General features: G+C 40.3%; 1 protein-coding gene across 3 annotated transcripts in view; it reads left to right on the forward strand.

Annotated features, from left to right (window-relative positions):
• MED12L (mediator complex subunit 12L) overlaps positions 1-27,086 on the forward strand; it is a 300,960-nt gene extending 273,874 nt beyond the window's left edge. For 2 of the 3 annotated variants that reach the window (XM_045029735.1, XM_045029736.1), the window contains 6 exons: positions 5,368-5,457; positions 6,137-6,357; positions 11,616-11,772; positions 12,946-13,017; positions 18,570-18,651; positions 25,937-27,083. In XM_045029735.1, coding sequence (XP_044885670.1) covers positions 5,368-5,457; positions 6,137-6,357; positions 11,616-11,772; positions 12,946-13,017; positions 18,570-18,651; positions 25,937-25,989 — 675 coding nt within the window. In that variant the 3' untranslated portion in view covers positions 25,990-27,083. Of the gene's footprint in view, positions 1-5,367; positions 5,458-6,136; positions 6,358-11,615; positions 11,773-12,945; positions 13,018-18,569; positions 18,652-25,936 lie in introns of all 3 variants that reach the window. The other variant, XM_045029734.1, reaches the window with a different exon arrangement.
• Positions 27,087-27,258: the final 172 nt, after the last annotated feature.

Below are 27,258 nucleotides of genomic sequence, written 5' to 3' on the forward strand. Positions count from 1 at the left end.
CCACACGCGTCCAAGCATGACCCATATCTTCACATACTGCCCATATCTTCACGCTGATTGCTGGTTTTGTTCCAGTTTTTACCTTCCAACTCCTTCCTGCTTTGAGCTCCTATTATGCCAGTTTTAATCATTTAGTAAAATGAGACTTATGAGATTCTGCAACAGTGTTCCCAGGACTGCTCCATGGATTGACTGACAGAGGAGCTGTAAAAGTAGTGTGGGCAACATGCTTCTCAGCACCCTATTTCATGCCATTAGAAATTCCAGAGAAGCACTTAATTCCATTCCATAAGTGGATAGTAGTTCTGCCATTTCATCAATGGAAGCAGAGTTCTCCCTTGTCCCTCTGTACTCGGAGCCCCCAAAATGCTTGTGATCTCAGATCTCATGCATGGACTGTGCAGTGCACTGCTGTCATATTACTGAGCCACCTGGGAAAGCAAGTTTTATAATAAATGTATTTTAGATTTTGCATCAAGTAAAAAAATCAGTATGACATGTTGACATAGGAGTGCTAAATACTGAAACATAAACCCTTATCCCCTTTTCAGAAGTTAGAAGATAAATGATGTTTCATGATAAATATAGTGTGTAGCATATTTAACATTTTTGTATTAGTACTTAGTTTTTATCAGAAATTGGAGAAAATCATATACCTTTTCTAGCTAACCTTTTATGAAAGGATATTTTGTCTCTGGGGTGTCTATTATCCAGAGTCAGGCTTCAATAGGGCGTAGCTCCCATTTAGGCACCAAGATAAATGGCCAAGTTTTCAAAAAAAAATCTAAGCATGTTAGGTGGTCTATTAAAGCTGAGGCCTTTTAAAAATCTGCCTACAAGTGTCACAGTGTGGACATTTTGAGTGCTGAGCACCTTTGATAATCTAACATTTAAAATTTGGAAAATCTGACCTAAACGGCTTGTGAATTGACATGTTGTCAGCAGACAAGGGGTAAAATCCTTACCCTGTTGAAGTCAATAAGAGTTGTGCCATTAATTTCAATGGGGCCAGGAATTTCACCCAAAATATTTTTTTAAAAAATTAATTAAATTAATTGATTAAAAAATTAATCTATTGCTGTGGCTTGTTGAGGTTCACATTCTAAAAGCTGTGTTGATGGCTTGTAAGGCATTATTGATTGGGAAAGTTAAGTTTCAAAGTCGGTTGTGTGCCTTACTTCCTGTCCCGGGAGCACTGTTTATGTTGGTAAAGCATTAATTGACAGACAAACTAAATCAATCTTTGTAAAAATATCTGCTGGATGCTGTGATTTTAATATTTTATATATTTGCAATACATATTTTTATTTACTAGAGACTTGGCAGCAAAGGGATATAGTTTGGCATCTGTGCAGTTAATAAAACAAGCCTAGATTTATTGTGGGCATACAGTGGAGTCTTTCATTTTGTACAAATGTATCAAACCATGATATTTACAGTCTAAATAAGTGTTAGTGTTTTGCTCTCTGTTTCCAAACACAGATGTTGTTGCCAACCTGGCTGAGGTAGCTCAGGCTACTCAATTCTATTGCCTTTCTATAAAAGATAACTTATGACCACACAACGTACCAGACAGTGTATTCAGTTCAGTTCCAGTTGCAGTGAGCTTTGCTGCATTTTATTTTATACATGATCAGATCATAAGATAATGTTACTACTGTAAGCTTGCATCCGCTCTCAGAAGTGCTCATTTTTGTTACATGCATGCATGATTCCATTTCTCACCAATTAACTTGCATGCTAGTTTACTCCTGACTAAATGATGCCTGTTCTGATAGGCCTTTAGAATTTATCAAAAACAATCACAGAATTCTTGCTCACAACATTGGAATTTTCTCTGTGGTTGCCTGCTGCTCTGGATAAAGTTGATTTGTATCCTGCCTAGTTAATAGCTTTTTGGTTTAAAGTTCAATTTTGCCTAGACCGATAGCTCTTGTCTGACCTAATGCCTTATTGCTCAAGTAGTACCTCTTAGTTTGTTGTCATAAATAAAAATATGCTCTGCTTTGTAACTCATAGAACTTAGCCTGCTGGGCTTCAGATTGTACCTTTTAATTGTTGAGAAAAGCCTGCATATGAATTTTGTGAACAAGAGTAATTTAATTTGGGGGGTCCTACCTACAACTTGGTTCTGTCAGTGAAATCATGCATCTAGTCAGCATTTTCTTCATGAATTAGGGCTCAATCCAACTCCCACTGAAGTTTATGGAAGTGTTTCCATTGATTTCAGTGGGAGTTGAATGGGGCCATTATTAAATAAGGGCTTGTATCAGTGGACAAAATTCCATTCTCCATTGACTTCATTGCCAGTTGGACATATTTATCAGTAGAAGAACCAGAAGCAATGATGACAAAAGGCTGACACATTCCACAGAACCCCTAGAAAAGAATGTGGGCATCTGGTTTCAGGCCTTGAGACCTTTCTGCTGGTCTTTTCCCAGATTACAGTACAACCAACCCCAGGTTTTCAGGAGGTTGGGCTTTGTCTGGCTCTCCAGCCAAACTCAGTTACCCCTTCTCAGGGTGATGTCTCTGTGACGGGGTTCCCTGGACTGTGGGACTGCTGAGCCCTCTGTACCACCAACCTGGGATATTGCTCTCACGTTGTGATACTATTGTTAAGCCACAAACCTCTGGCAGGAGCTGCACTTACACAGACATCCACAGGCAGGGTCACACGCAACTGAGTTACAAGAATGCTTTGCCAGTCACTCGTGAACCAACAATAGAGAGCCCCCAGCCAATTCCCACGTCACTCCCCAGGCTTGTCTCCCAGAACGGTACCGTCTTTCACTGGTCAGAAGCCTGACCAGCGTAAGTTCATTACCCAGTCTGTACCTTCCTTGGTGTGAGAGAGGACACACCATAGCCTTTGTAAACTGAGCTGAGATTTCCCAAACACTTCAACCAAAACACACTGTTTTAGGTAAAATTAAAACAGATGTATTAAGTGATTACAAGTAACAAGTGTAGAGATCAAAGTTGGTTACTTAAGAAACAAAAATACGTTTGCAGTCTCAGTTCTACAAACTAGACAGGATTTGAATCAAATAATGCCTCACTCTGACAGCTGAGTTAAAACCACCCTTTCCAGTTCAAAGTCTTTGTCTTCCAGACGTTGAGTTGGAGGAGGGGAGAGAGAGGTCAAGTGATGATGTCACTTCTTTTCTTTTATAGTTTATTCCAGCTTACTGGAAAGTTCCATGCTTGTGACGTGGGGGTCCGCCCCTTTTGGTCAAGCAGTGTTTATATGCTCTCTCTGAAAAGTCTTCTGGGATGGCTGTTGGGAGAATGAATTCCTTTTAAGCGGACATAAGCACATCTAGCTACTCCATTGCTGCATCTGAAAGGCTGGTTGTGAGTGTTCCCAATCTCACAACATATTTCAGTAACACACACATAGCAAAACTTCCAAACTTTACATATAATGACAGCACATACAATCCAACAGGATATTAATGTTCAGCAGATCAACACTTTTAAAATGATACCTTACAAGGCATACTTTGTTCAAAACATATCATAATTATATGTCAGTGGTGAATATGGGGGCACCAGGGGGCTGCTTTGAGGTATAGAGTATCACAGTCTCTCTGTGGGGAGTCCACTCAGACCGTACTGATCTCTTTATGCCCCAAGTCTATTTTCCTGACGATTTTGTGGCAGTGTCCAAATAATAGTTAAACTTAGGCCTGTTTGTTTACTACCACATTTCGATAGTTTGTATAGCTTCCAACAATGTGATTATTAACAGGATGAGAGTGAGTTATAAAGAAAAATTCCTGTTGCTCTTGAGGCGGTATCTGCAAGTGGCATTACTCTTTGTCTCACTGATGGCACTCGTGGCAACATCGTTATTGGCAGTGCATTGAATGATAGTGCCGGTGTTTTGCTTGTATGTGGTGATAACGCATCTGATGGTTTGTTTTTCTTTTGGGGCTTTTGGTTTTTGTTGGTTGGTTGGTTTTTTGTTGGGGAAAGTGAAGCTCAATGCAAAGTCTGAATGAAAAGCTTTGAACCTTGAAGCTCCTGTAATTTTAGTTATGTCTGCAAATGTTTGGTGGCTTGAGTCCTTGGGCCCAGATTTTTGGTATTTAGGTGTTGCAGCCCTCAGTGTTGCAACCCCTAACTGATTTAGGAGCCTAAATCTCATTTTCAAAGGTGATTTAGATACTGAGGATGAAGGTGATTTTAGCTACTGTCAATGGGATTTAGACTCCTAAGTGCCTAAATCCCTTTTGAAAATGACACTTAGGCTCCATGATCACGTAGGAGTTGCAATGCTGAGCACAGCAACACCTAAATACTCTAAAAATCTGAGCTGTAGTGATTAGGACAGTTGTCCAATTAATCTGTTTGAGGCTTCAGAATCTCAGAAAAAATGTTTCATTATACTTCTCTCCGTTTTTCACTTGCAAATTGGTGACCTGCATGATCTCGAATTTGTGCCCAACATTCATATTTTCTTAATCATTCTTCCCTTCAGAACCAGTATACGAGTGGCAATTTAAATCTTTTAGTGTCTTGTTATTTGTCAGGGACATCCCCATTAACGTGTTCACTTTTGAAAATTAAATTGTAATGAACTTTGCTATTGCACCACTGACCTCACTTGCTTGGGTGCATTTAGTTTGTATGGACTCTAACTGACTGTGTCACAATTCATATACTTACTTATAGCAGACAATTTAAAATCATCATATGGGAGTCTTGATGAGCAAAAGTGCTGCATGTGTTTTCAGGCTAAACTGGAAATGGTTGCATTGCTGTCTGCCTATTCAATAAGTATTTATATTTCACCATAATATCTGAGCACCTTATGATAACCATAGTCCTTTATTTTCATTGTTTGCGCTTTCTGTTATGAGGGGTAGTTCTTACAATAATTGATCATAATGGCTCCAGAAAGTTATTCTTTGCATATTAAAGCAAGTGATTTTTAGTGTATTGATGTGTCTTCTGCATAATTCAGTGCACTGCCCTCAAGAATTTATTACTTTTGTAAAACAGAAGAGCCAGTTGTATTCCAGACCTTATTTTTAAGTTATAGCCTCTCTACTGACTAGATGATTGTTGTTTTTTTCACTGCATTGCTGTGCTTACAGTAGTGTTTCTGAGCTGAACAAAAGATAACCTTTCTTACCACCACCTCCTCCCCCAGACAGATGTAGATGCACATATTGCTCAGTGGTCAGTTCAGTGTCAGAAAACAGAATTTTCTTGATGGAAAAAGGTTGGAAACTGGTTAATTCTGTTCATAAAATAAGTGTAAAACTTAACTGCATGAGCTGTTTGAGTCAATGGACAGAAACAGAGACTTTTATTTAGAATAAGCAGATTTTATTTGATTTGTACTTTGTCTTTCAGAGCCAGCCAATAGATCAGGCCGCTATTTTCGCTCAGCAAGTACGTCCTTCTTCCCAGCTTCCACAGTACCCAGGGTTACAGCAGGCACAGGTACTGAGCTACTCCTATGGAACATTTGCTACAGGCCGTAAGGTATACGCATGAAATTCACCTCAGTGCAGAGAGTCCAAGCAGTGCCCTACATCCCATTTAAGACCTGCATTAAAGGCTTAATTGGGACTTAAGTAGTGAGTCTTCGAATTTCACCCTGAATGAAAAGTTATTGACAGTTCTCTAGTTCCTGCATAGTTTAGTCAAACAAATCTTTTTGGCAGGCTTCTAATCTTTTCCCAATGATCTGTCTGTAAAGTCCATGTGTACCGCAGTATTGAGTCTGAAATCCAGCCTGGTTAGAGTGAGGTTGGGATCACTGACTTTGCTACTCTCATTGTGTCATCATGATGCTACTGATACCAAAAAGAAGTGTTGGTGCTGAAGACCCTAGGCACCACTCCTGATTAAGCACTGAATAACTAGGCAAGATGTAAATTAAAAACGGAAATGAATGTGTTCACACTGCAGCTGAATGGGCCTATTAGAAAAAGAGAAAAACAGTATTAAAATATAAGGGTAATTGCTGTTTGGTATAATTACACAGCAGAATGTTTTACTGAGGGCTCCATTGTCCGGATTTTGCTTTTTAATAAAGGTTACTTTTTTTTCTTTAATGGCTTAAGGAGATGAACATGTGGCCTTTGTTAAATTGTACCATGGGCTGTTTTCCATGCAGACTGTGCCTCATGGATACACAATGTACAGTACTCAGATGCCTTTGCAACAACAGCAGGCTGGTGGTGTAGTGCTTTCACCCAGCTACAACCCCAGAACGTATCCAGCAACTCATTCCAATCCAGCTCTGATGGAAAGACTAAGACAGATGCAACAACAGCCAAGTGGGTACATTCAACAGCAGGCTGTTGCTTATATTCAGCCTTTAACAGGCACTCAGCGGTAAGGCTTTACATGTTCTTCTGATTTATTATATCACAGGGACTTTGTGGTCTTGGTATATAGCTCTAATACTTGATTTAAAATTATATCCATTAATAAGAATGAGGTTAATGGCGAGTCTTGCAGCTGTTACGTTTGTTCTCCCTCCCACTTCCCGCCCACTGTTTGTTATAGTCACTTGTTGCTGCTTGTTTTCAATTACAGTAGAACCTCAGAGTTATGAACACCTTGGGAATGGAGGTTGTCCATAACTCTGAAATGTCCATAACTCTGAACAAGACGTTACGCACTTCGGCCACTGGGATGGAGTGGTTGGGGCTGCAGCCGCAGGGTATGGGAGGGGATGGACGGACAGGGCTCTGGGCAGGGGTAGGTCAGAGCTTCTGACCCTCGGGAGCACCAGGGCTCAGGGCTTTAGATCTGGGGGGAACTCTGGGGCTCAGGGCTTCAGCCCTGCAGTTCCATTCCCGACTTCTGCCCTTGGGGGGCACTGTGGCTTGGGGCTTCCCACAGTTTTGCTCCCAGTTTCAGCTGGGTGGGGGGTGCTGGGGCTACTGGGGAGTTCTGGGGCTGAAACCAGCGCTCCCCTCGTAGCTAAAGCCCCAAGCCCCATCGTCCTCCACGGGGCTGAAGCTGGGAACGGAGCCACGGGACTGAAGCCCTGGTGCTCTGAAGGGTCTGAAGCCTTGACCCCATCCCCTGCCTGGAGCCCTGACCCCCCTCACTCTGCAGCTGCAGCTCTAACGCCACCCCGGCTAAAACCCTGAGCCCCATGGCTAGGGCCCTGAGGCAGTAAAGTATTTTTGTGTGTGTGTCCGTGTCTGTGTCCATCCTGATTAGTTCCAGAGGGTGTCCATTTGGTCAAGAACTCGGTAACTGGTGTTTGTATCTTTGAGGTTCTACCGTAGATTGTAAATTGTTTGGGCACAGACTGGGTCATTCTCTGTATTGGTGCAGCATCTGCACAATGGAGCCCTTCTGTATATAAGTGCATTTTGGATCCATAGTACACAGAGAACTTGCCAAGATAACACTATACCATAATCTGGTTTACATGCATAAATCCTGCAGGATCAATAGGGAAATAAATGCTGGAAAGTCTAAGAAACACAAGATCTGCTCAGTCATTGAACTAGCGAAGGGCAATTTTACTTTGCTTATGTTTGAATGCACTAGATCATCACTAGTTTGAAAGTTCAGCTCAGATGTAGTGGCATTTATGTTCTGCCTAGGAGAGACTGTCAGAGGAGTAGCATTAAGGGAAGGAAAAATCAAGAGGGGGAAATGGAACAGAAAGCAGGCAGAGTGGATGGAAATTAAATCAATGGAGAGGTGGGGAAAGAGGGAAATTCTAATGAAAATATAGGCTGGGATTTTCAAAAGTCGCCATGTGTTGGCCTAACTCTGCTTCTATTGAAGTCCCATGAGAGTTTTACCATCAGCTTCAATAAGAGCAGTGTTAGACCAATGCCAAGTGCTTCTGAAAATCCCACTGGCACAGTACATACCAGCCAGTCACTTGTGCCAGTCTAGTTTTTAGAGTGCTTTTCTGTCCCTAATATGGAGCACGTTTTACTCTGGGTTAAAATGTGCATTTCTAGTTGAAAATGTTCCTTGAAAAAACAGGTTAAATTATAGGTGTGAAAGTTTCGCAAACTCAAAATTGTTTTGAAAACAAAAAGTTTTCAAGATTTGAAAAATCTCAGACTCTACAAATTTATGTATCCCTAATTGTAATGGGATAGATATGATTCAAAAGCCTGCTTTTAAAAGGACACTTTAAAAGACTTCCCACGCTTTGCTGAAAGCATCTCTGAGGTCACGTTAACTGCAGGGACTTGAGGATAGAATAGTTGTTGGCTTTCTTTTGCTGCAGATGTTATGTTTCAAAGTCAGCCTGAAGCACGTTGATTCCATTTCTTAGTTGTATAAGTCATTACAGTCAAAATGACTAATCTGAACCAAAGTTTTAGAGACTAACACATGCCCAGTACCTGATTTTAATCTTGTACAATATGCTGATTTGGGTATTGTAAAGCGTTCTCAAACTCCAAGAATAAAGCTTCAGGTTTGACCTAGGACTATAAAGTATTTCTAAAATATGCTTAATTAACTTATGGCCTGATGCAGCTCCCGGTGAAGTCAATGGCAGTTTTCCTGTTAATGAGATAGAATGGGTTAGTGGATAAGGCACTGAACTGGGCATCAGGATTCCTGGATTCTGTTGCGTGACCTTGGGCAAATTTTCCCCTTCCTTTCCTCTGTTTCCTCTTGCACACTTTGGTTTGTATTTTTAGACTGTAAAGACTTTGGGGCAGGGGCTGTCTCATTATGTGCTTGTACAGATATTGCAATGCCATGCAGTATCTTTGAGAACCACTGTATTAAATTTATGAATGATGTATGTAGGTTTGTGTCCTACTCCTCGGGAAGGGTTACCACAGCTCCGATAGGAACTAAAAACAGTAGGAGGAGACTACCCCTGGGACTGTAAACAACTTTGGAGAGTCACTAGCTCCTTGGATTTGCATATGCTGGTTCAGGCTGGGTTTGTCGCTGACTAAGCAACAAAGAGAAAATGTTGGGTATTTAAAGGGTGAGTTTAAACTGACTGAGGGCCTTCTTTCTGAGTGAGCAAACAGACAGGAGTTTTTGAAGGCTAGGAAGGGGTTCTGGCCTACCTGTACAGCCTTAAACCCCATGTGGAAGATGGGCGAATTCTGGTATGCTTAGTAAGTCTTTTGGAAGTTTTATTGTTTTTTTGTGTTTTCTCTGTGATGCTTTGCCCTGAGAATAAATATATTCTGCTGGGAAAGAGCTGTGTAGTAGCATATAACTGCTGCATATGCTGGTCATTCTCCGAGACAAGAAAGCAAAGCATGGGCACTGGCCATTAGGCAGACGGGCGTGCTGGGGATATCACACTGTATAGCAGGCAGCTGTACAGCCTTAAACCCTGGTCAGAAGGGAGTGGGACACGGGCCCCTTCCCAAAGACAGATCATGGCTGGAGGCCTGAGACTTGACTGGGAACTCCGGGGGGGAAGGGGGGGGTTAGGTGAGGGGAGTACAGGGGCAGTTATCCTGAAAGTGTGACACCTAGCCCAAAGGTGCTCCTGTGAAAATAATAATAATATTAATAATAACTTCAGTGGGACTTGCATAGGTCCACAGGATAAAATAAAAAAGGCTTGTTGCTGGTTTACATAAACTTTGCATTCATGAACTTTTCTATTTTTCAGTAGGTGAATTGGTTGCTTAGAAAAACTAAGTAGCTATCAGTCCTGGCTAAAGACACTATTTTAAATGTATTGTAAAAACAAATATATAGGTATTAAAATTTTGTGTATTTAATTTTACCTTAAAACTTAATTTTTATCATGACATGATCTCAGAATCAGTATCCCTGCTGTTTCCGGTGGTGAGAAGGCTAGCCGCATTTCAGGTTCCAGCCTCATGCCCATCACCCAGACACTCGAGAGATCTCTCCAGCAGGGTGGGCGTTCTGAGGACTTGATATATTTCAAATCATGCAAAAAAATATGCAGGAAAAAATGTAACCGCCGCTTCCCCCAACTTAATAAAAAATAAAAAGTTTAAGGCCATTTTTATGCACACCAATGGAACAATAAAAGGCATTTTCTAAATCTATTTCTGCTGGGATTTTCAAAACAGCCTAGGAGAGTTAGGCACCCAGATTCCATTAAAATTCATTGGGATTTGGATCTTCAGTTCCCTTTGGCTCCTTTGAAAATCGTAGCCTGATTGGAGTGGTGCCAAGAGGCCCTGATTAGGATCAGGTCTGTGCTTGATCCTGTACAAGTAGAAGTTGAACAGTCATTGCCCTGAAGTGCTCTCAGTCCGTTCTGCTTCACAGTTCACCTTAAATGTCCTCAGCATTGTTAAAAATTATAATCCTGGCCCTTGCATTGTAGAGTAACTGATTTTTATCCTTAGGGCCAAATATCCATTTTTTCATCTCAGCAACAGCATCAAGTTTGTGTCCAACTTTTTCTTCTGTTGGGAAGAGATAATTTCCATCTTCTGATGATTGAATGGTGGGCTGCTAACAACAAAGCATTAATCATCTTGGGTTTGTTACAAAAATGGCCAAGCCTTGGCCATGTTCCAAAACTAACTATCCTGTTAGGGAAATGAATTGTCTCCCTCAGTGTCCAACCAATGAGATATCTCCTAATTTGGGTGTATTTACAATTTTTACTGTAATGTTAGTGTGTCCTTACCTCACCTGCTTCTCATTACTAAATTACACCACAACTGGAATACACTAACGACAGTTTTCTTTAATCAGTTTACAAATAAATAAGCATTAATCTTCATGTCAAAATCCAGCTCATGCACACAATGAGAACATGTCCCACACTGAATTCAGTCTCACATATTCTGGAGTAACACTGATTTATCAGTTAGGCAGCAGGGCATAGGTTGTTATTCCCTATCACACATGAGGTTCTTCTTTCTCTATGTGAATTCAGTTCTAAACCATCCGCAGACTAAAACTCCCCTTTTGAGGCCACATTTCATGTGCCTAAATCACTTCAAATTTAGGCACAGCATTATATTATTATGGGGGGAAATTAAAAAATATTTAGTGTGTTCCAAAATCAGTTTAATCTAGGACTACAGATGAATGTGTATTAATCAGAGTTGTACATTTAATGCATAGTGTTGCTGGAGGGCAGAGTTAAGGTTGTTTGGGTTGTGCATTTTTATACTTTAATAGGCTTGGATTTCTTTTAAGTTTAAGCTTAACTCTGAATGTCCTGGGTTTATAATGCTTGTTTTGGAGATAATTACATCATCCTTGCAATGTTTTTATTCCAAAATACTGATATTCTCAGCCTCAAGTTAATCTTAACATGTTTTTTGTCTAGAACAAAATTGTAAGGCTGGTGCAGAATGCCTCCTTCTTAGTTCTACAATGAATGTTACATGCAGTGTAGAAGCTGGCTGCTCATTCAAACTCAGAAATGTTGAGTAGCTGGATTTCTTCTCTTTAGTTTAATTAATATACAGATATTGATTTCAACAATATATTACTATCCAGTTCAGTTATTAGATAATAGCACTGGATACTTTTTTCCTAAATATTCTTGCTTGAAAATACAATCTTCCTGTAAAACATGCGTTTCAAATATACAAAGAACAAATTTTAATCCAGAGAGGTGAACACTCACACTTATTTGATCTTTGTCTGTAAATTAAATAGTTACCCTGAAATAGATTCTTCTCATTCAGACTGACTCATCAGCCTTTGCAACAGAGTTCCTTGGTCGGAGGGGGACTTGATACTGTACCAACCACAGCTCCTCACCCAAACCTTAACTCGGTACAGCTGCCTCAGGAACAGATGAGACAGAGACAACAGCAAATTCGACAACAGCGACTCCTTCAGGTAGGGCACTTGGTTGTGTTAATGAAAAGCGAATGTGGGGCCTTATTCTCTGAATCAGATATTGGCTTTAACCTGTATCTCCCATGTCACAGGTGAGTACCTTAGCTGCCATGCTGTGGAGTCAATCTCCCTCCTCTGCCCCCTAGTCCAGTGAATATTTAATTATTTATACGAAGTGGAAGAGTTCCAACAGGAGAGACTGAGAGAGACCCATCCCAGAATAGTCAATAGCCTGGTGGTTAGGGCCCTAACTGCTGGGCTATTTGCTATTTTGGGGTCAGTCTCTCTCTTGTTTTGAACAGAAATATCATCCTGGATCTGAGAAACCTTCCCAATGAATCAGCATTTTTCAGCAAAAAACTAATTTGTCAAAAGATTCATGATGAGCCTTTTTTCCTCTCCAGTAACCTCCTCTGTGCCTCAGGATATTGAGCTGTGACAATCGCTATAATCAACACACATCATCTATAGTTTTAGGTTATTACAGTATTATTTGACTATAAGAATATGTATATGCCAGAACTAAAGTTGGGTGGAAACAGCCCCTGTCTATAATATTTTCTATTCTTCTGATTTATTGATGTACCCCAATTTGGTAGTTAACTCTCAGTTTGGCAGTTAAAAACCAAAACACCACACTGGGGTTGACAGAGGTAAAAGCAACACACATTAAAAATACTTTGTGTTTTTGGTGACGATATAATTATTTTCATGCTTTAACTCTAATGCCAAGAACTAATTTTTTAAAAAATTATGGATAAACTTATGTGGGTATACAGTTAACAGCTGACTATACCATACAGAAAGCCTTTTAAATCTGTTTCTGCAATATGTCTCTTCGATAAATATTATGAACACTGGATTGTAAATATTTGTTGTTCATCATCCATGATGTGGCCGGCACTGTGCAAATGGAGAGAACGGTAGGGTTCAGCTCCTAAATATTATAGTGAGGAACACGCCTTCCTCAACCAACACTAAAAGCATACAAATATCATAGCTTAGAAAGATAAGTAACGAAAAGCCAAATTCCATGATATGTATCCCTGGAACGGCGAGAGGCTGCTATGCCTTCTCAAATAAAAAGGCTGCTGCTGCTGTTGCTATTAATCATTTATATAATATAATACATGTATACATATTATTACTGTTACCATGGCGATGTTCTTTCAGTTGCAGCAGCAGCAGCAAGAGGGTCGACAGCAGGCGATTGGTCTCCAAGCAGTGCAACCACAGCAGCCTTTGGTAAGCAGCATATTAAAAGCAGACTCTTTGTGTGGGTATGAGGGTGCTTATGGGATAGATGTTGTTACTCCTGGAAGTAAAGCAAGCTAGGAACAGCGCCAGTAAGTGTTGTATAAGCTTATTCAGACTACTCTGTCAGTGCTGATGTGCACAACTCTCTAGTTTCGTCCATGGTCCTCTCTGACAATCTTGCCAAAGGGAGTGATAGGTTTTATGATGTAGCTAAGACGGGTTACCCAATGACTTTTTTTTCTTTTTAATATCAAGACCAAATTTGAACATGTGTCATGAAGCATAAGGCTTGTGTATTAATCCTTTGCCCCACCTGGTCTACCTAAAACTCAGCATTTTAGTTTCTTTTAAAAACACTAGTTCTGGGACTGGTGTACCATGAACTACCCAGCTACCCCTAGATGTCAGTGTTCAGTTATATTGGGACAGTTGGAACTGCTCTTGCTCCCGTCAGAACTGTTGGATAGATAATTAACAGATGCCTACTTCTGTCAATCTGGAAACTTTCATGAGCACTAAATTCATTTAATTATTTTAAATTCATTAGTTCATAGGCTCTGAATGAATATATGTGTGTGTGTGTGTGTGGGAGAGGGAGAGGGAGATGGATGATGAGCCTGAGTTTGGGATGGCCACATTTCATAAATGCAGTGATTATACCTGACCCATGCTGATAAATCCTATATATTGCACCAAACTATCCTAGATTCAGTATATGCCACATACTTAAAAGAAACTCTGTTTCTGGAAGTGTTTGAAAAAAAAATTTAAAATGTAATCGGAACTCCCTCTGTCTTTCTTTTATTTCATTCCCCCTGTAAAACCAGGTTGCTGAAAGGCCATGAATCCTATTATGCAGACTTGGAGACCGAGATAAAAATATAACTAATACATTTTAAAAAGCTCTCAAATTCTTATTTGGATTCTAGATATCAAAATGTCACTATTTCAAGCTCTGGTATAACAGCAAGAGCTAGTGTAATATTGGAGATCTGGGAATTTCTCCATTCCAGGGTGTAAACTGATAATTTATTAGCCTAGAAGGAATGAGATATCTGAACTTAACTTTTACTGCAGCAGCATATGTTGACCATATATTCCATATATACCATGTATTTTATAAATTTCCTCATGTTATTGAGTAATAAAGAACTATCTTCACTTGCTATGAGAACTCAACTTTACGGGAAATTTTTTGCAGCATTGCTAATGGTTGTAGCCTTACATTTTTATATGGATTTTTGTTTTAAAACTTTTATGTGAAAGCAGGATAATGTCAGGACTGTCCTTAGGCATATGCAGCTGCGTAGGGCACCCAAAAATTTGGGGCACCATTCCCCTTGCTGGCCGTGGCTGGAATCCTCTCTTCTCTGGCCCCTCCCCTGCGCTCAGCCAGCGGGCTTCTCCCTGCCCCCTCCCTCACTTGCTCCTCAGCCAGTCAGCTGAGGCGCCAGCCTCTGCCGCTCCTGCCCCGGGGAGTCCCTCCCTGGATCCTGCCTGTGCCCCCATGTGACAGCACAAAGCCTGCCTTGAACCACTGCGTATGAAGCTTGGTGTGTCAGCAATGGGGAGAGGGGTGTTCTGGGGGTCCGTGGGGGGGGGAGGCAGTGCCCCCTCGACACACTGGTCAATGGCACCAGCTGGGGACCACCTTCAGTGGAGCATAGGGGCACCAGTTTAATAATGCATAGGGCCCCATAAATCCTAAGGATGGCCCTGGATAACGTATATGATTGAGGCCGATTGTGAAACTGTGTGCACTCTCATATGAACAATAGAATCCAGTTAGAATTCTAAGGCACTTTATATTTTCCTTTGACAGTTTAAATATATTTATATTATATTTACTTGATTTTATGGGTTCTTCTGGTAGCTAATTTTAAACAGTGAAAATTCCCCTATCATATTTCATCTAAAACTGCAGTTTGTAGCCCTAAATATGACTCTGGTACAGATAAATGGGTTTAAATCCCGTAGAAGTTGTTTGCTTGGTATACTGCTAATGTGTGCCAAATGGTTAAAATATCATCACTCTCTTGTACTTTTGTAACTAAGATATAGCTGCTTGTTGTCTGACATTTCAATGTGTATAAAAAAGGATCTGTGGCCGAACACTCTGAAAGGCTGTTCTGGTGTTTTTGTGGGGAGCCAGAACAGAGTAATGGCATAGTGCTGGAAGTGTGTTCTAGCTCTTCTTTTTTGTTTTGTTAGGACTTGAGCATATAGTAACCCTGTAGAGATGCATTTTTCTGTTTGGTCATGTACTGCAGTTGCATGGAGAGTACCAAATAATCATAGTAACGTTCAGAATATTTCTTTGTTAGTCTGTAACACTGGAACCTTTCATTACATCTAAAGTATGAAAGTGTCTCAGTAAAAACATTTGAATGACCTAGTCTCTTCCCATACCATTGAGTAATTTTCTGCAAACATGTTGTTTTACCATGTACTACATTTGTGTTTTTACACTGGAATTTTAAATGAGCAAGTTTAAAGAAAATATCAGCCCTTAGTGCTAAATTGTGCATCCTGAGTTTTTGAACTAGAGTTTGTGTATTCTGGGGAGCCAAGTTACCAAATTGTATTGTGTTTAAATTGGATGTCTAGCCCTCTTCTTAGGTAGCTGGTTTATCATCATAGGCGTAACTTGTGCATTTTGAATGTCTGTCAGCTCCTCCTGAAACTGCAGTTAGGAGCTGAAGATTGTACCATATAACATGCAATAAATACTTTTCATTAGATTTACAATATGATCTTTGATATGGCTCATGAAGTAATAGTGATTATGACATTTACTGTACAGCTAAACAAGCTGTGACCAGGGCCTTTGAGTCTGGCAGAAAAAGTATTAATCATCTATGGTCTGTCTACACTGCCACTTACAGCGCTGAAACTTTCTTCGCTCAGGGGTGTGAAAACCCGTAACCTGAGCAATACACGTTTCAGCGCTGTTTTGATAGTGCTACAGTGCTGATAGCCGCACTCCCAGCACTGGTAGCTATTCTTTGTATTTTCTTGACACTGAAATACATCTCCCAGCTGTCTTTTACCTGCAATAAGCACAACACAAAGCTCTACGTAAAATAGATTTGTAAACAATTAAAATGATCTTTTGTGCTCTGAGAGTTTTTCAGGGTGGCTGAAAGGTGCTTCTGAAAAGGAGGAGAAAGCCCCTCTTGTCTTTTGTGAGCCCAGGAGGCTTCTGAATCCGACCCAGACCCGCATTGAAGAGAAACTTCCTAGCTTATTTAGAAGGACCATACTGGTTCACAGAGGCTCAGTGTAATCATTGAAAGGACCCTTTTAAAAAAAAATTCATTTGGTCTAAGCTTAAGGAAAATTACCCTGTTTTGTTGTTTACCATTTGCATGAGGCTGCAGGAAGTGGGACTTGAAACATTTTTCTTTTGTAACCTGGTTTACAGGGGTCATGACCCCAAATTCCAAGAGTGGGTGTTGTGGCAGTTCTATTACAATATTTCTTTAGCAAAGCCTTTCACACCAAAGATATCCTTAGTAAGGCTTTGTCTACCCTACACAGCTTTTAGTGACACGGGCAGACTCCTATGTAGAAGGGCTAGAGAAGCAATGCATGTTGATGGAAAGACTAATTTAGGGCCAAATTCTGATCTTGTGCCAGTATAGATACAGAGTAACATCACTGAAGTCAATGAAAGAACATTGGTCTAACCCCAGAGTAACTGAGAGCAGAATTTAGCCCTTAATTTATCTCCCACCAGTTTTCTATTGGTGTAATTCCATTTACTTGAAAGAACTTGCACCTGATTCTTCTTGGCATAAGCATGATCAGAGTCAGGCTCATCCTTGTTATTTTGTTTCATATGGGCAGAGTTGGTCTGATCCTGAAAGGTGCTGGGCATCCTCAGTTCCCACTGAAGTCAAAGGGAATTGAGGACACAATCACCACCTACCAAGTTGTGTGCAGAACCCTGGAGGATCAGGCCATTTTGTGCTTATCTTTAATTTCATTTGAAGTAGTGTCATAGTGGAAAAAGCATCATCTCCCCTCTCCCCCTGCCACACACACACTAGTACCAGACATTTTAATTATTACACTTCGTCAAAACATAATTGTTACTTTCAAATGATACAATCAAAACCAACAGACCTTTTATCAGCTTTGGACAGGGCAGATGATCAAATCACTTAAAATACTTTCCTGGATGAATGCCATTCACTGCATAGGTAGGAATGATGGATGGTCTATTTGCAGAAGAAGACTGAATCTATGCCTTGTGACTGGCTGGATGCATGTATGAAATCTTATAACTCAATGGGAAATTTAGAAGATGCTAGAGACCAATACATAATTTATTGTATAAACTTCAACACTCTTTGTTCCATGTGTCTTCACCGTTTATTACTAACAATTTTGTCATGTTCTGTCATCATCAATCTCCAGAAATGTCTCTTTCTAGTTGCTTTTGTTGCCAGTTGCATATGGGATATTCAGGAGGTGAGAAGGTTTTGTTTTCTTTTTACAGTTAACACTTCGGGAAACTGAAAAGAAACATCTGCATCTCCGTAGGGTGTGATAGGACAGTCTGAGCAGTTCTGACTTCCAGAATATGAAAGACAAATATATGTATAAATGCTCTTAAATTATCTCTCTCTCCAAGGAACAGTAGCCTTGGTGACAGCAGGGTCTGCACAAGCTCCAGAGCTTCATTGGCGCATTTTGTTTTGTTACATAGAATTTTCTATCTCCTTGTCTATTTTCTGTGCGTGCCCCAAACCTCTGTTGTTGGGTTTTGCTTCCCAGCATCTACATTGCAGCTGGGAGTATGCTTCACAGCTTGGGCAGACAGACAAGCGCTAGCTCTGTTTAAATTAGCATGTTAAAAAAATGTAGCTGGGGGTGGCTGGCAGGAGTGGCAGCTTGGGCTAGTTGCCTGAGTATGTTTGAAGGTTTCCAGTGGATTTGTACTCAGAAAACTGCCCTTGGCTACACTGCTATTTTGAGTGCACTAGCTCAAGCAAACAAGTGTGTCTGTCTAGCTATGCTGGGATGTAAGCTCCCAGCTGCAATGTAAACATATTAGTGACAGAAGTGGGACACCAAAGATTTGGAGACAAACTGGAAATTAAAGAGAGGTGATGGAGAAGGAAGTGGAGAGAATCTGAAAGGGCCTTGGCCCATTCTCGTCATCCTCCAATGTCTACAGTAACAACACAAGAAGTGCATTTCCCTTGAGTGCCAGTGTGATGGCTGTTTGGGAGGTGTGTTCAGGGTATTATACATATTCAGTCCTGATGTTTTTTACAAACTGCTTACTACTCAGGCTAGGGATTGGTGAGCCAGGTAGTCCAGGAAGGATTTCCTGTGTCCCCAGTTCATTAATACCTACTGTGATATGTTAAATTCAGCATGTTAGCTGTTCTTTAATATATAGATATAATATAAACCTTAGCTTTCCCTTTGTGTGTTTTGAGAGGCATATACCATGCTCTTTTGATAAGACGATGCATCATTCTGAACTGTGTGAGCATTTTTCATCTTCTCTGGTATTACTGTTGCAGTTTCCAAGACAAGGTTTGCAGCAGACACAGCAGCAACAGCAGACAGCTGCTTTAGTCAGACAACTCCAAAAACAGCTCTCTAGTAAGTATGCCCATCTATAAGAGGCATCTATTTTTCTGCAGTTTCTTTTCCATATTTAAAACAAGAAACATGAAAATGTAAGTATATCGTTCTATTGACACCTTCAGTTCTGGTCTCTAGTAAAAGGACAGTTCTGAAAATGATACAACGACAAACACTGAAGATCAGATTCTGTATGTGACTTAGTACCAGCACATCCATTGCTTCCCACAGGTCTGCACAGAGGTCCAGACTGAGTCATTTTCAGGATTGGGGCCTAATTGTTTGCCATCCTGAGTTCAGTCAATGTTGTTTTCTCCTTCCATGTCCTATTTTCAATTGTGAGGATAAATCAGGAACATCATTGCATTGAATGTGTTCCTGGTTTTTCTCCAGCTATTTCTTGGTCATGTTTCAAACTCTTTGACAAATTTATTGTATTATTTACACAACTGTAAGTGTGTGCACATCAAGACCGGTCTTTGACTAAATTTTTCATTTTTTGGAAAAATTTCTTAATGGTATATTTCAAAAAATGAAACCAAATATTTTTATTGTTTTTGTTTGATTTGAAATAGTGGGGAAATTTCCACTCTGTTTCCTTTTTCCTTTTCTCCTGTCTTTTTTCTTTCTGGAAATTTCAGCACATTTAGAGAAAAAATATCTTGAGTTTGGGGTTTTTTATTTCCCCCTGCACATTTTTATCCCTTTTTCTACTGGAAAAGGTTTGAGAAAAGTGGAAAAGAAAAAACTCATTTTGAATTCCCCGTCCGTCTTTTCCCCCTTCTCTGGGGGGGGAGGGGGGGAAGGGGAGGAGAGGGGAAAGGCAAAAAAACCTGAGGTGGGAAATGAAATTTTTCTAACCTAACTTAGATTTTTCAAAACAAAATGTTTTTTAGAAAATTTTTTTTGTTTTTTCATTCAAAAGTGAGTCTTTTTGAACAAAACAAAAAACATTAGTTTTCTTTTGAAAATTAAAATTTCAACCAGCATCAGAGTAAAGATTTCCTTTCAAGAGACTGAAAAGGTTATAATATAATATAATTATAATAAAGAGGGGGCCACCAAATGAAATTAGTGGGCAGCAGGTTTAAAACAAATAAAAGGAAGTTCTTCTTCACGCAGCCCACAGTCAACCTGTGGAACTCCTTACCTGAGGAGGTTGTGAAGGCTAGGACTATAACAGTGTTTAAAAGAGAACTAGATAAATTCATGGAGGTTAAGTCCATTAATGACTATTAGTCAGGATGGGTAAGGAATGGTGTCTCTAGCCTCTGTTTGTCAGAGGATGGCGATGGATGGCAGGAGAGAGATCACTTGATCATTGCCTGTTAGGTTCACTCCCTCTGGGGCACCTGGCATTGGTCACTGTCGGTAAACAGGATACTGGGCTGGATGGACCTTTGGTCTGACCCAGTACGGCCATTCTTATGTTAAGGTTTTAGTTTAGGGAGGAGATGAATAAGAAGTTATGTAACATATCATAGTATTTAGAAGATAAACTGGGCGCATCTCTCCAAGAACTAAGTTACAGCCAGTAAAATTGAAAGGCAACAAATTAAAAACCAATAAAAGGAACTACCACTCTACACTGCCACCCCTGGAGCTTATTGATACATAACATCACTGAGGTGAGCAGCGTTCTAAAAGAGTATGAGATTTGTACATCTAGTGAAATGTATAAGGAATGTAATGCCCCCTTATGCTTCAGGGTATAAACCAACCAGAGAGCGATGGGGGTTAGATAAAAAAAACATCGCCCATGGGCAGGTTATTCCATTAGGGATGTCGGAGACAAGATCTCAGACTATATGCCCCCTGGTGTGATCCAGTATGGCAATTCATGTGTTGCTAGATAAAAATATTACATTTTACTGCAATAATTTTTTAAAAAAAGCTTAATCCTCCAGGACAGGTTGTAAATGTAAGATATAAAATAATGAGTATGGGGCCTGCTATGATTACCAGGAATTGGGGCATTCAAAGTTCCAGTGTTGTACAGTGCCAGTGAATTACCCATATTCAATGTCTACAAATCTTTATTCATCTATTTTTTAAACAGAAGCATTATTTCAGCGGGACCAGTCCCTATGACTGGGGTAGGCAACCTATGGCACGCGTGCCAAAGGCAGCACGCGCACTGATTTTCAGTGACACTCACACTGCCTGAGTCCTGGCCACCAGTCCAGGCGGCTCTGCATTTTAATTTAATTTTAAATGAAGCTTCTTAAACATTTTAAAAACCTTATTTACTTTACATACAATAGTTTAGTTATATACTATAGACTTCTAGAAAGAGACCTTCTAAAAACATTAAAATGTATTACTGGCGCACACAACCTTAAATTAGAGTGAATAAAGGAAGACTCGGCACAGCACTTCTGAAAGGTTGCTAACCCCTGCCCTATGAGAACTGAGGATAGAGTCTCTAGTTCAGGGACGGGCAAACTTTTTGGCCTGAGGGCCACATCGGGATTCCAAAATTGTGTGGAGGGTTAGATTGGGGAGGCTATGCCTCCCCAAACAGCCAGGCATCGCCCAGCCAACGCCCCCTATCCAACCTCCCCTGCTTCTCGCCCCCTGACAGCCCCCCCGGGACTCCTGCCTCATCCATCCCCTGCTCCCTATCCCCTGACCCCCCCTAGACCCTCCACCCCTAACTGCCCCCACCGCCCCATCCAACCACTCCTCTCATTTCTGACTGTCCCCAGCCCAGGACACCTGCCTCATCCAACCACCGCTTCTCTCTGACCACTCCCAGAACCCCTGCCCCTGACTGCCCCCCCAGGACCCCTGCCCCCATGTTCCCTGCCCTCTGGCTGCCCTGACCACCACCCTGAACGTCCCTGCCCTCTATCCAGCCCCCCCACTCCTTCCCCCTTACTGCGCTGCCTGGAGCACCAGTGGCTGGTGGCGCTACAGCCGCGCCGCTCAGAGCACCAGAACAGGCAGCCACGCCACCCAGGCTGCCCCAAGGGCTCGCCGCCCAGAGCGTTGTGCTGGCAGTGCAGTGAGTTGAGGCTGCGGGGGAGGGGGAACAGCAGGGGAGGGGCTAGCCTCCTGGGCCAGGAGCTTGGGGGCCTGTGGGCTGTAGTTTGCCCACCTCTGCTCCATTGGAAAAAGATATGCAACTAAATGACTACTCAAGGGTCTGATCTGGATAGATTCTGAGCACTCATGTCTCCTGTGGAATTCCAGCTGGAGCAGAGGTTACTCAGACCTTCTATTGATCAGGCCCTACATTTTTAGAAGTAAGCTAGTGGTTTTTCTGGTCAGAATACTAACTTTATGGATTGATAAAGGGCTTAAAATATGGTGTCACTATTTTCATCTTTAAAAGATGTTCAAAACAATCTTTATTCATTGGCAAGCTTTTCACAGAAGTTTTGATCTGACTGTAGTTAGCTAGATGTCAACCTATTTGTTAATGGAGTAGCCAATTCCGCAGAGAAATGTATGCTCCTGTTGTATTAATTTAAATGGAACATCTGGGCCAAAGGTGTTAACTATAACTCAGTCATTGTCTAACATTAAACAGTGTTAACCCAGATCCAGGGTTTGGTATATAGAGACCTCACCCTGCTTAGCACATGACACACGCTATTAAAAATCCTTTTAATCTTTTATTAAACATAAAGGAAAGAAGGAAAAAACAGTTAAACATTTGAAATGTGAAGTATTAAATAAGGCCTTCACTTTAACAACATCCTTTGTTCCCTTTCCCTTTAGCTGGAGAGAATTTTTAGAAGGAAAAACCCCCTTGTTCGACTGTCTTTTAGATGATATCAAAGTTGGTAATAACTGTCCCTTTGGGGAAAAGAGAAGAAGTTGGTTGAGATGGGTTGGAGCTGCTGCTGTTGTGTCTAACATCTGATCCATTTTATCCTAAGTGGTGTTACGGGATTCGACTGGAGCTGGTAGAGTGGCAGTGTCATTTGGGTCCCTCTCTTTGCCCTGGTCTGGTCAAGACCTCTCCCAGGATCAGGACAGTAAAGGTGTGGGGTCTCAGGAGAGAGTGTGGGTGGCAGTCATGATGATGGTGAAGCTTGCTCCAGTAGCCAGATTTTCTCTTTCTTGAAGGACCCACAAAGGGAATAGTGGCCAGAATAGTTCATCCTCTCATTGTTCTGTCCACCAAGTAGGTCTAGTTTCTGACGCACCGATTTCTGGTTCCACACTTATCTTGTTTACCACGCATGATCTCAACCCATACCTTAAGTTATATCAGTAAGGCCCTTTTGTACCTTTTCCCATTAACATCTGTTGTTATAGGTTATTGTGACAGCTTATGAGCTTGTACTCATGTTTTTCAGTTAAGTTTACCCTAACTGTGAGGTTATCGGCCCAATTATCACAGCACCCCTAAAATCAGGACTGCAGAATGGACTTGCACTTGGGTCCCAGAGGAGAACTGTTTTTCATTAGTAGTTAAGAAAAGCATTTTGACAATTCCATTATTTTTTCTAATCAATTGCAAGTATCAACATCCTGCTAGATCAAGTATGCGTGATTAAGTAATCTTGCTTTGAGTGGCCTCATTTATGTTATGCAGAATACTACGATTCCAGGGTTGCTTCATATTCAAGATATTAATGCTGTGGAACTGCTATGGTTGGGAGAAGCTCCCACCTGTTGAGTGCTGGAAATTTTTTCTCTAAACTACGTTCGGAAGAAAAAAAGAAAGAGAAGAATAAATATTGTCTATTAGTAATAGCCAGTTAAGTATTGGAACCTCATAATCTGTTAATTTATAGTTGGTCCGTAGAATTTATTTTCCCCTCAACTCCTTATCCATAAGGTTCAGATGGGGGAAAATATAGGTGGTACAATACTTACCAGTATGCAGAACTAAATTAGCTGGATGTTTCTGACTTAAAAAATCATGGGTGAAATCCTCACCCCACTGAAGTCAATTGCAAAGCTCCCATTGGATTCCCTGGGGTCAGGATTCCACCCTCTCAGTGAAATCTAACTTGATACCTTTTTTCCTTTCAGAGTACAAATTTGGTTAATAAATGTAATAGAGCTGATGAAATATACTTAGACTTCTGTAAGGCAGTGGACTTGGTGCCAGATTATATGTTAATATAAAATTAACATAGCACACATTAAATGGATTAAAAGCTGGATAACCGATAGGCCTTCTAATGTAACTCTAAACAGGGAATTGTCATCAAGTAGGTGTGTTTCCAGTAGGGGTCCCACAGGGATCGATTTTTGGTTCTACACAATTTAACATCTTTATCAGTGAATGCGAAGAAAATATAAAATCATCACTGATGAAGTATGCAGGTGACACAAAAATTGGGGGAGTCATAAATAACGAAGAGGAGGATAGGTCACTGATTCAGAGCAATCCAGATCATGTAGTAAACTGGGTGCAAGCAAACAAAATGCCTTTTAATGAGGCTAAATGTAAATGTTTCCATCTGGGAACAAAGAGTGTCGACCATACTAACAGGATGGGGAACTCTGTCCTCGGAAGCAGTGACTCTGACAAAGATTTGGGGGTCATGGGTGATCATCCAAATATGGGCTCCCAATGTGGCATTGTGGCCAAAAGAACGAATGTGATTCTGGGATGCGTGAACAGGGGAATCTTGGGTAGGAGAGAGGTTATTTGACCTCTGTATTTAGGACTGGTGTGACCACTGCTGGAATACTGTGTCCAGTTCTGGTGCTCACAGTTCAAGAAGGATGTTGATTAAATTAAAGCAGGTTCAAAAAAGAGCCCAAGAATGATTGAAGGATTAAAAAACATGCCTTAGAGAGAGAGAGAGAGAGAGACTCAAGTTGCTCAATCTATTCATCTTGACAAAGAGAAGGTTATGGGGTAATTTGATTACAATCTACGAGTACCTATCTGGGGAAGTAATATTTAATAATGGGTTCTTCAGTTTAGTTGGGTTCTGGAAGTTGAAGCTAGACAAATTCAGATTGGAAATAAGGCGTAATTATTTAACAGAGTAATTTACCAACAGTCGTGATAGATTCTCAATCACTTACGATTTTTAAATCAAGATTGGATGTTTTTCTAAAAGATATGCTCTAGAATTATTTTGGGGACATTCTATGGTCAGACTAAATGATCACAATGGTCCCAATGGCCTTAGAATCTATTAATCCTGGAAACACTTACATGCTTAACTTTATTATCATGAGGAGTCATATTGAAATCAGTAGGGCTACTCACAGTAGTAAAATTAAGCACATCTGTGAATATTTGCAATCCTGAGGCCTCAGTGATGAGCAAGTCTAGCGTTATACTTATCAACATTAGGTTTTAGAGGAAACACCCAAGCAATAGTAATTAATAAATGAAAGCAGTTCATACCTCTTGGGTCTATAGTGTTTCAGTCTATCTACAGACTCAGGAAATCCTTTTGCACTGGTTTACATTTGGAAAGTTCCCTTCAGATGATAAGAACTTCCTTCAGATAGAAGATCTAGAATTTTTCTTCATGCAGGAAGGATCTAAAGGATTACGAAAGGGGATAAAATTTCCAAGAGAGTCTTCTTGCAAAGATGTTTGTCCAATGTGGGGTTGAGAGTGGGACCAGGGTTTGGTCACCCACAAATTCTGCTGATTCCCTGAGGGTCCAACCACCCACTAGTTGTGTCCCCATCGTCCATGACTCCACTGAAGCCAAACTGCTGTAGGACAACCCTTGCCTGCTTAAAGGCACAGCATGAAGTTAATGGGGTCTGGGACTATATTATCTTTTCTCTCAAATCTCCATATGATGAGAAGGGGCTTACGTGTATCTGCACTCATCCTGCCCACCTGCAGGGTGTTGAAAAAGGATGTAGGATACTTTCTTGGAAGCAATGAGCCACCCTTTCAGAGAGGGGCAGTGTGATTCACATGTGGATCAGGGAAATACAGGTGAGGCGTCTTCCCTTTTTTTAATGAAAGGTTAAATGCTGCAGAAATTGATGAGACTATCAAAGAAATGTGGGTTACCCAGGAAAACAAGTATTACAAAATAGTTGCTTTTTACTTTATCATTTTAGGCATGTCATTTGCTTGCACGTAATTATTGTTTGAAAGTTCATCTTGGCCCATCCTGCAATCCTGGAGCAGGCAAAGCTTCCCTGGAATTTTGTTTGTGATGGGTGTGCAAAATCCAGCCCTTAATTTGCAACTGTTCAGCATTGAAAAGTATTCATTTTCTGAATGGATTGTTCTGAGCCTTCTTTATTGCTTGCTATGGTGATTTGAAATATAGGTATTTATTTCTTCATTTATAATTTTGTACAGTGCACACAACACACGTAAACACTTTGCTTTATTTTTGTTATTTAGGTAACCAGCCACAACAAGGGGTGAACCAATATGGGCATTCTTCACACTTCTGAATCTGGAAGGTGGGATCAAGATGTAGTGTTATGTTTGCACTGAAGAAAAATCAAAATTCAATGCACTAGTTATTGCTAGAAAGCAAAAGTTTAATTTTTTCTCTTTAATTTTTTCAATACGTATTTTTTGTGCTGCAATTGATGTGAATATGTAACAAAGTGAAAGATTTATTATTTTTTTTGCATTTAACTGGAATTAAATGTATGATTTGTGGGCCTATTTAAAGAATACAGTTGTTGCAAAGAATTTGGTGCTTTTTTAGGGTACTGTTACTTTAAAGGGGTTAAAGAATGGATTTATTTATTTGTGGGAAACATTTTTTCTTTTTTTAAGAACTGCACTGGACCAAACTACTGATTTGAAAGACACTTCCGATTTTGGCATAAAGATTAATGAACAAATCAAAGTGTTCTCCTTCGTTCTTCAACAGCAAAATGAACATTGATTTAAATCATATTAATTTTGACTGTTTGTAATTTTCATAAGCACTTTATAAAGTTCTTTGTTTAAAAGTACCCAATTTTCTCTTGCTTTCATTGTGGAAAGAAGGTGCTGAAGTGGGTTTCTTGCTTGTATTAGAACTTCCTAAGATTTATATAAAAAGCCACAATGTAACATTAATAAATCTACTAGAAGTAGCTGTGCTTTACAGTTTTCTTTTTAATGCAAAGTTCATTGGCAGTGAACCTTGTGAGGGTACAAAATGTGGTAACAAAGCCCTGAATAGCCACAACAGATTTTGCTCTAAATCATTTAGGGCCTGAACCAAATCCTGTTGAAATCTGATGGCAATCTTTCCATTGACTTCAACAGGAATTGGATCTCTGGGTCTCATGTGCTAGGTTCAACAAAAGTCTCTTTCCAGCTTTTGCCCTTTGGAAGCTTGTGCCAGGCTAGAAAAGCCTCCCAAATCCCTTTTGCTGTTTCTGCAGTGCTCTAGCTGGGCCTCATCTCTATTGATCTTGACCTAAATGAGTTCTTCCTCTAATAGATGTATTTATTATTTATTTTGTATGGTAAGTACTTAAAATTTTGAATTTAATTCTTAATGTTGGGTGATAGTCTTGGTTGTGTAATGCATACTGCATTTATAAATTTGGTGCAAACGCACAAGTTATATATTAAATTTATTATAAAGAGAGAACTATTTTAACCTTGTTCAAGTGTGTGGTATATTTGCTCGTATTAGAGTAAAAAAAATCAGAATAAATTTACTATGGGTTCATGTAATTTAAGAGTTACTCCATATGATTTTTTTTTTATTTTAT

The sequence above is a fragment of the Mauremys mutica genome, chromosome 9 (genome assembly GCF_020497125.1).
Source record: "Mauremys mutica isolate MM-2020 ecotype Southern chromosome 9, ASM2049712v1, whole genome shotgun sequence".
Taxonomy (NCBI): domain Eukaryota; kingdom Metazoa; phylum Chordata; order Testudines; family Geoemydidae; genus Mauremys; species Mauremys mutica.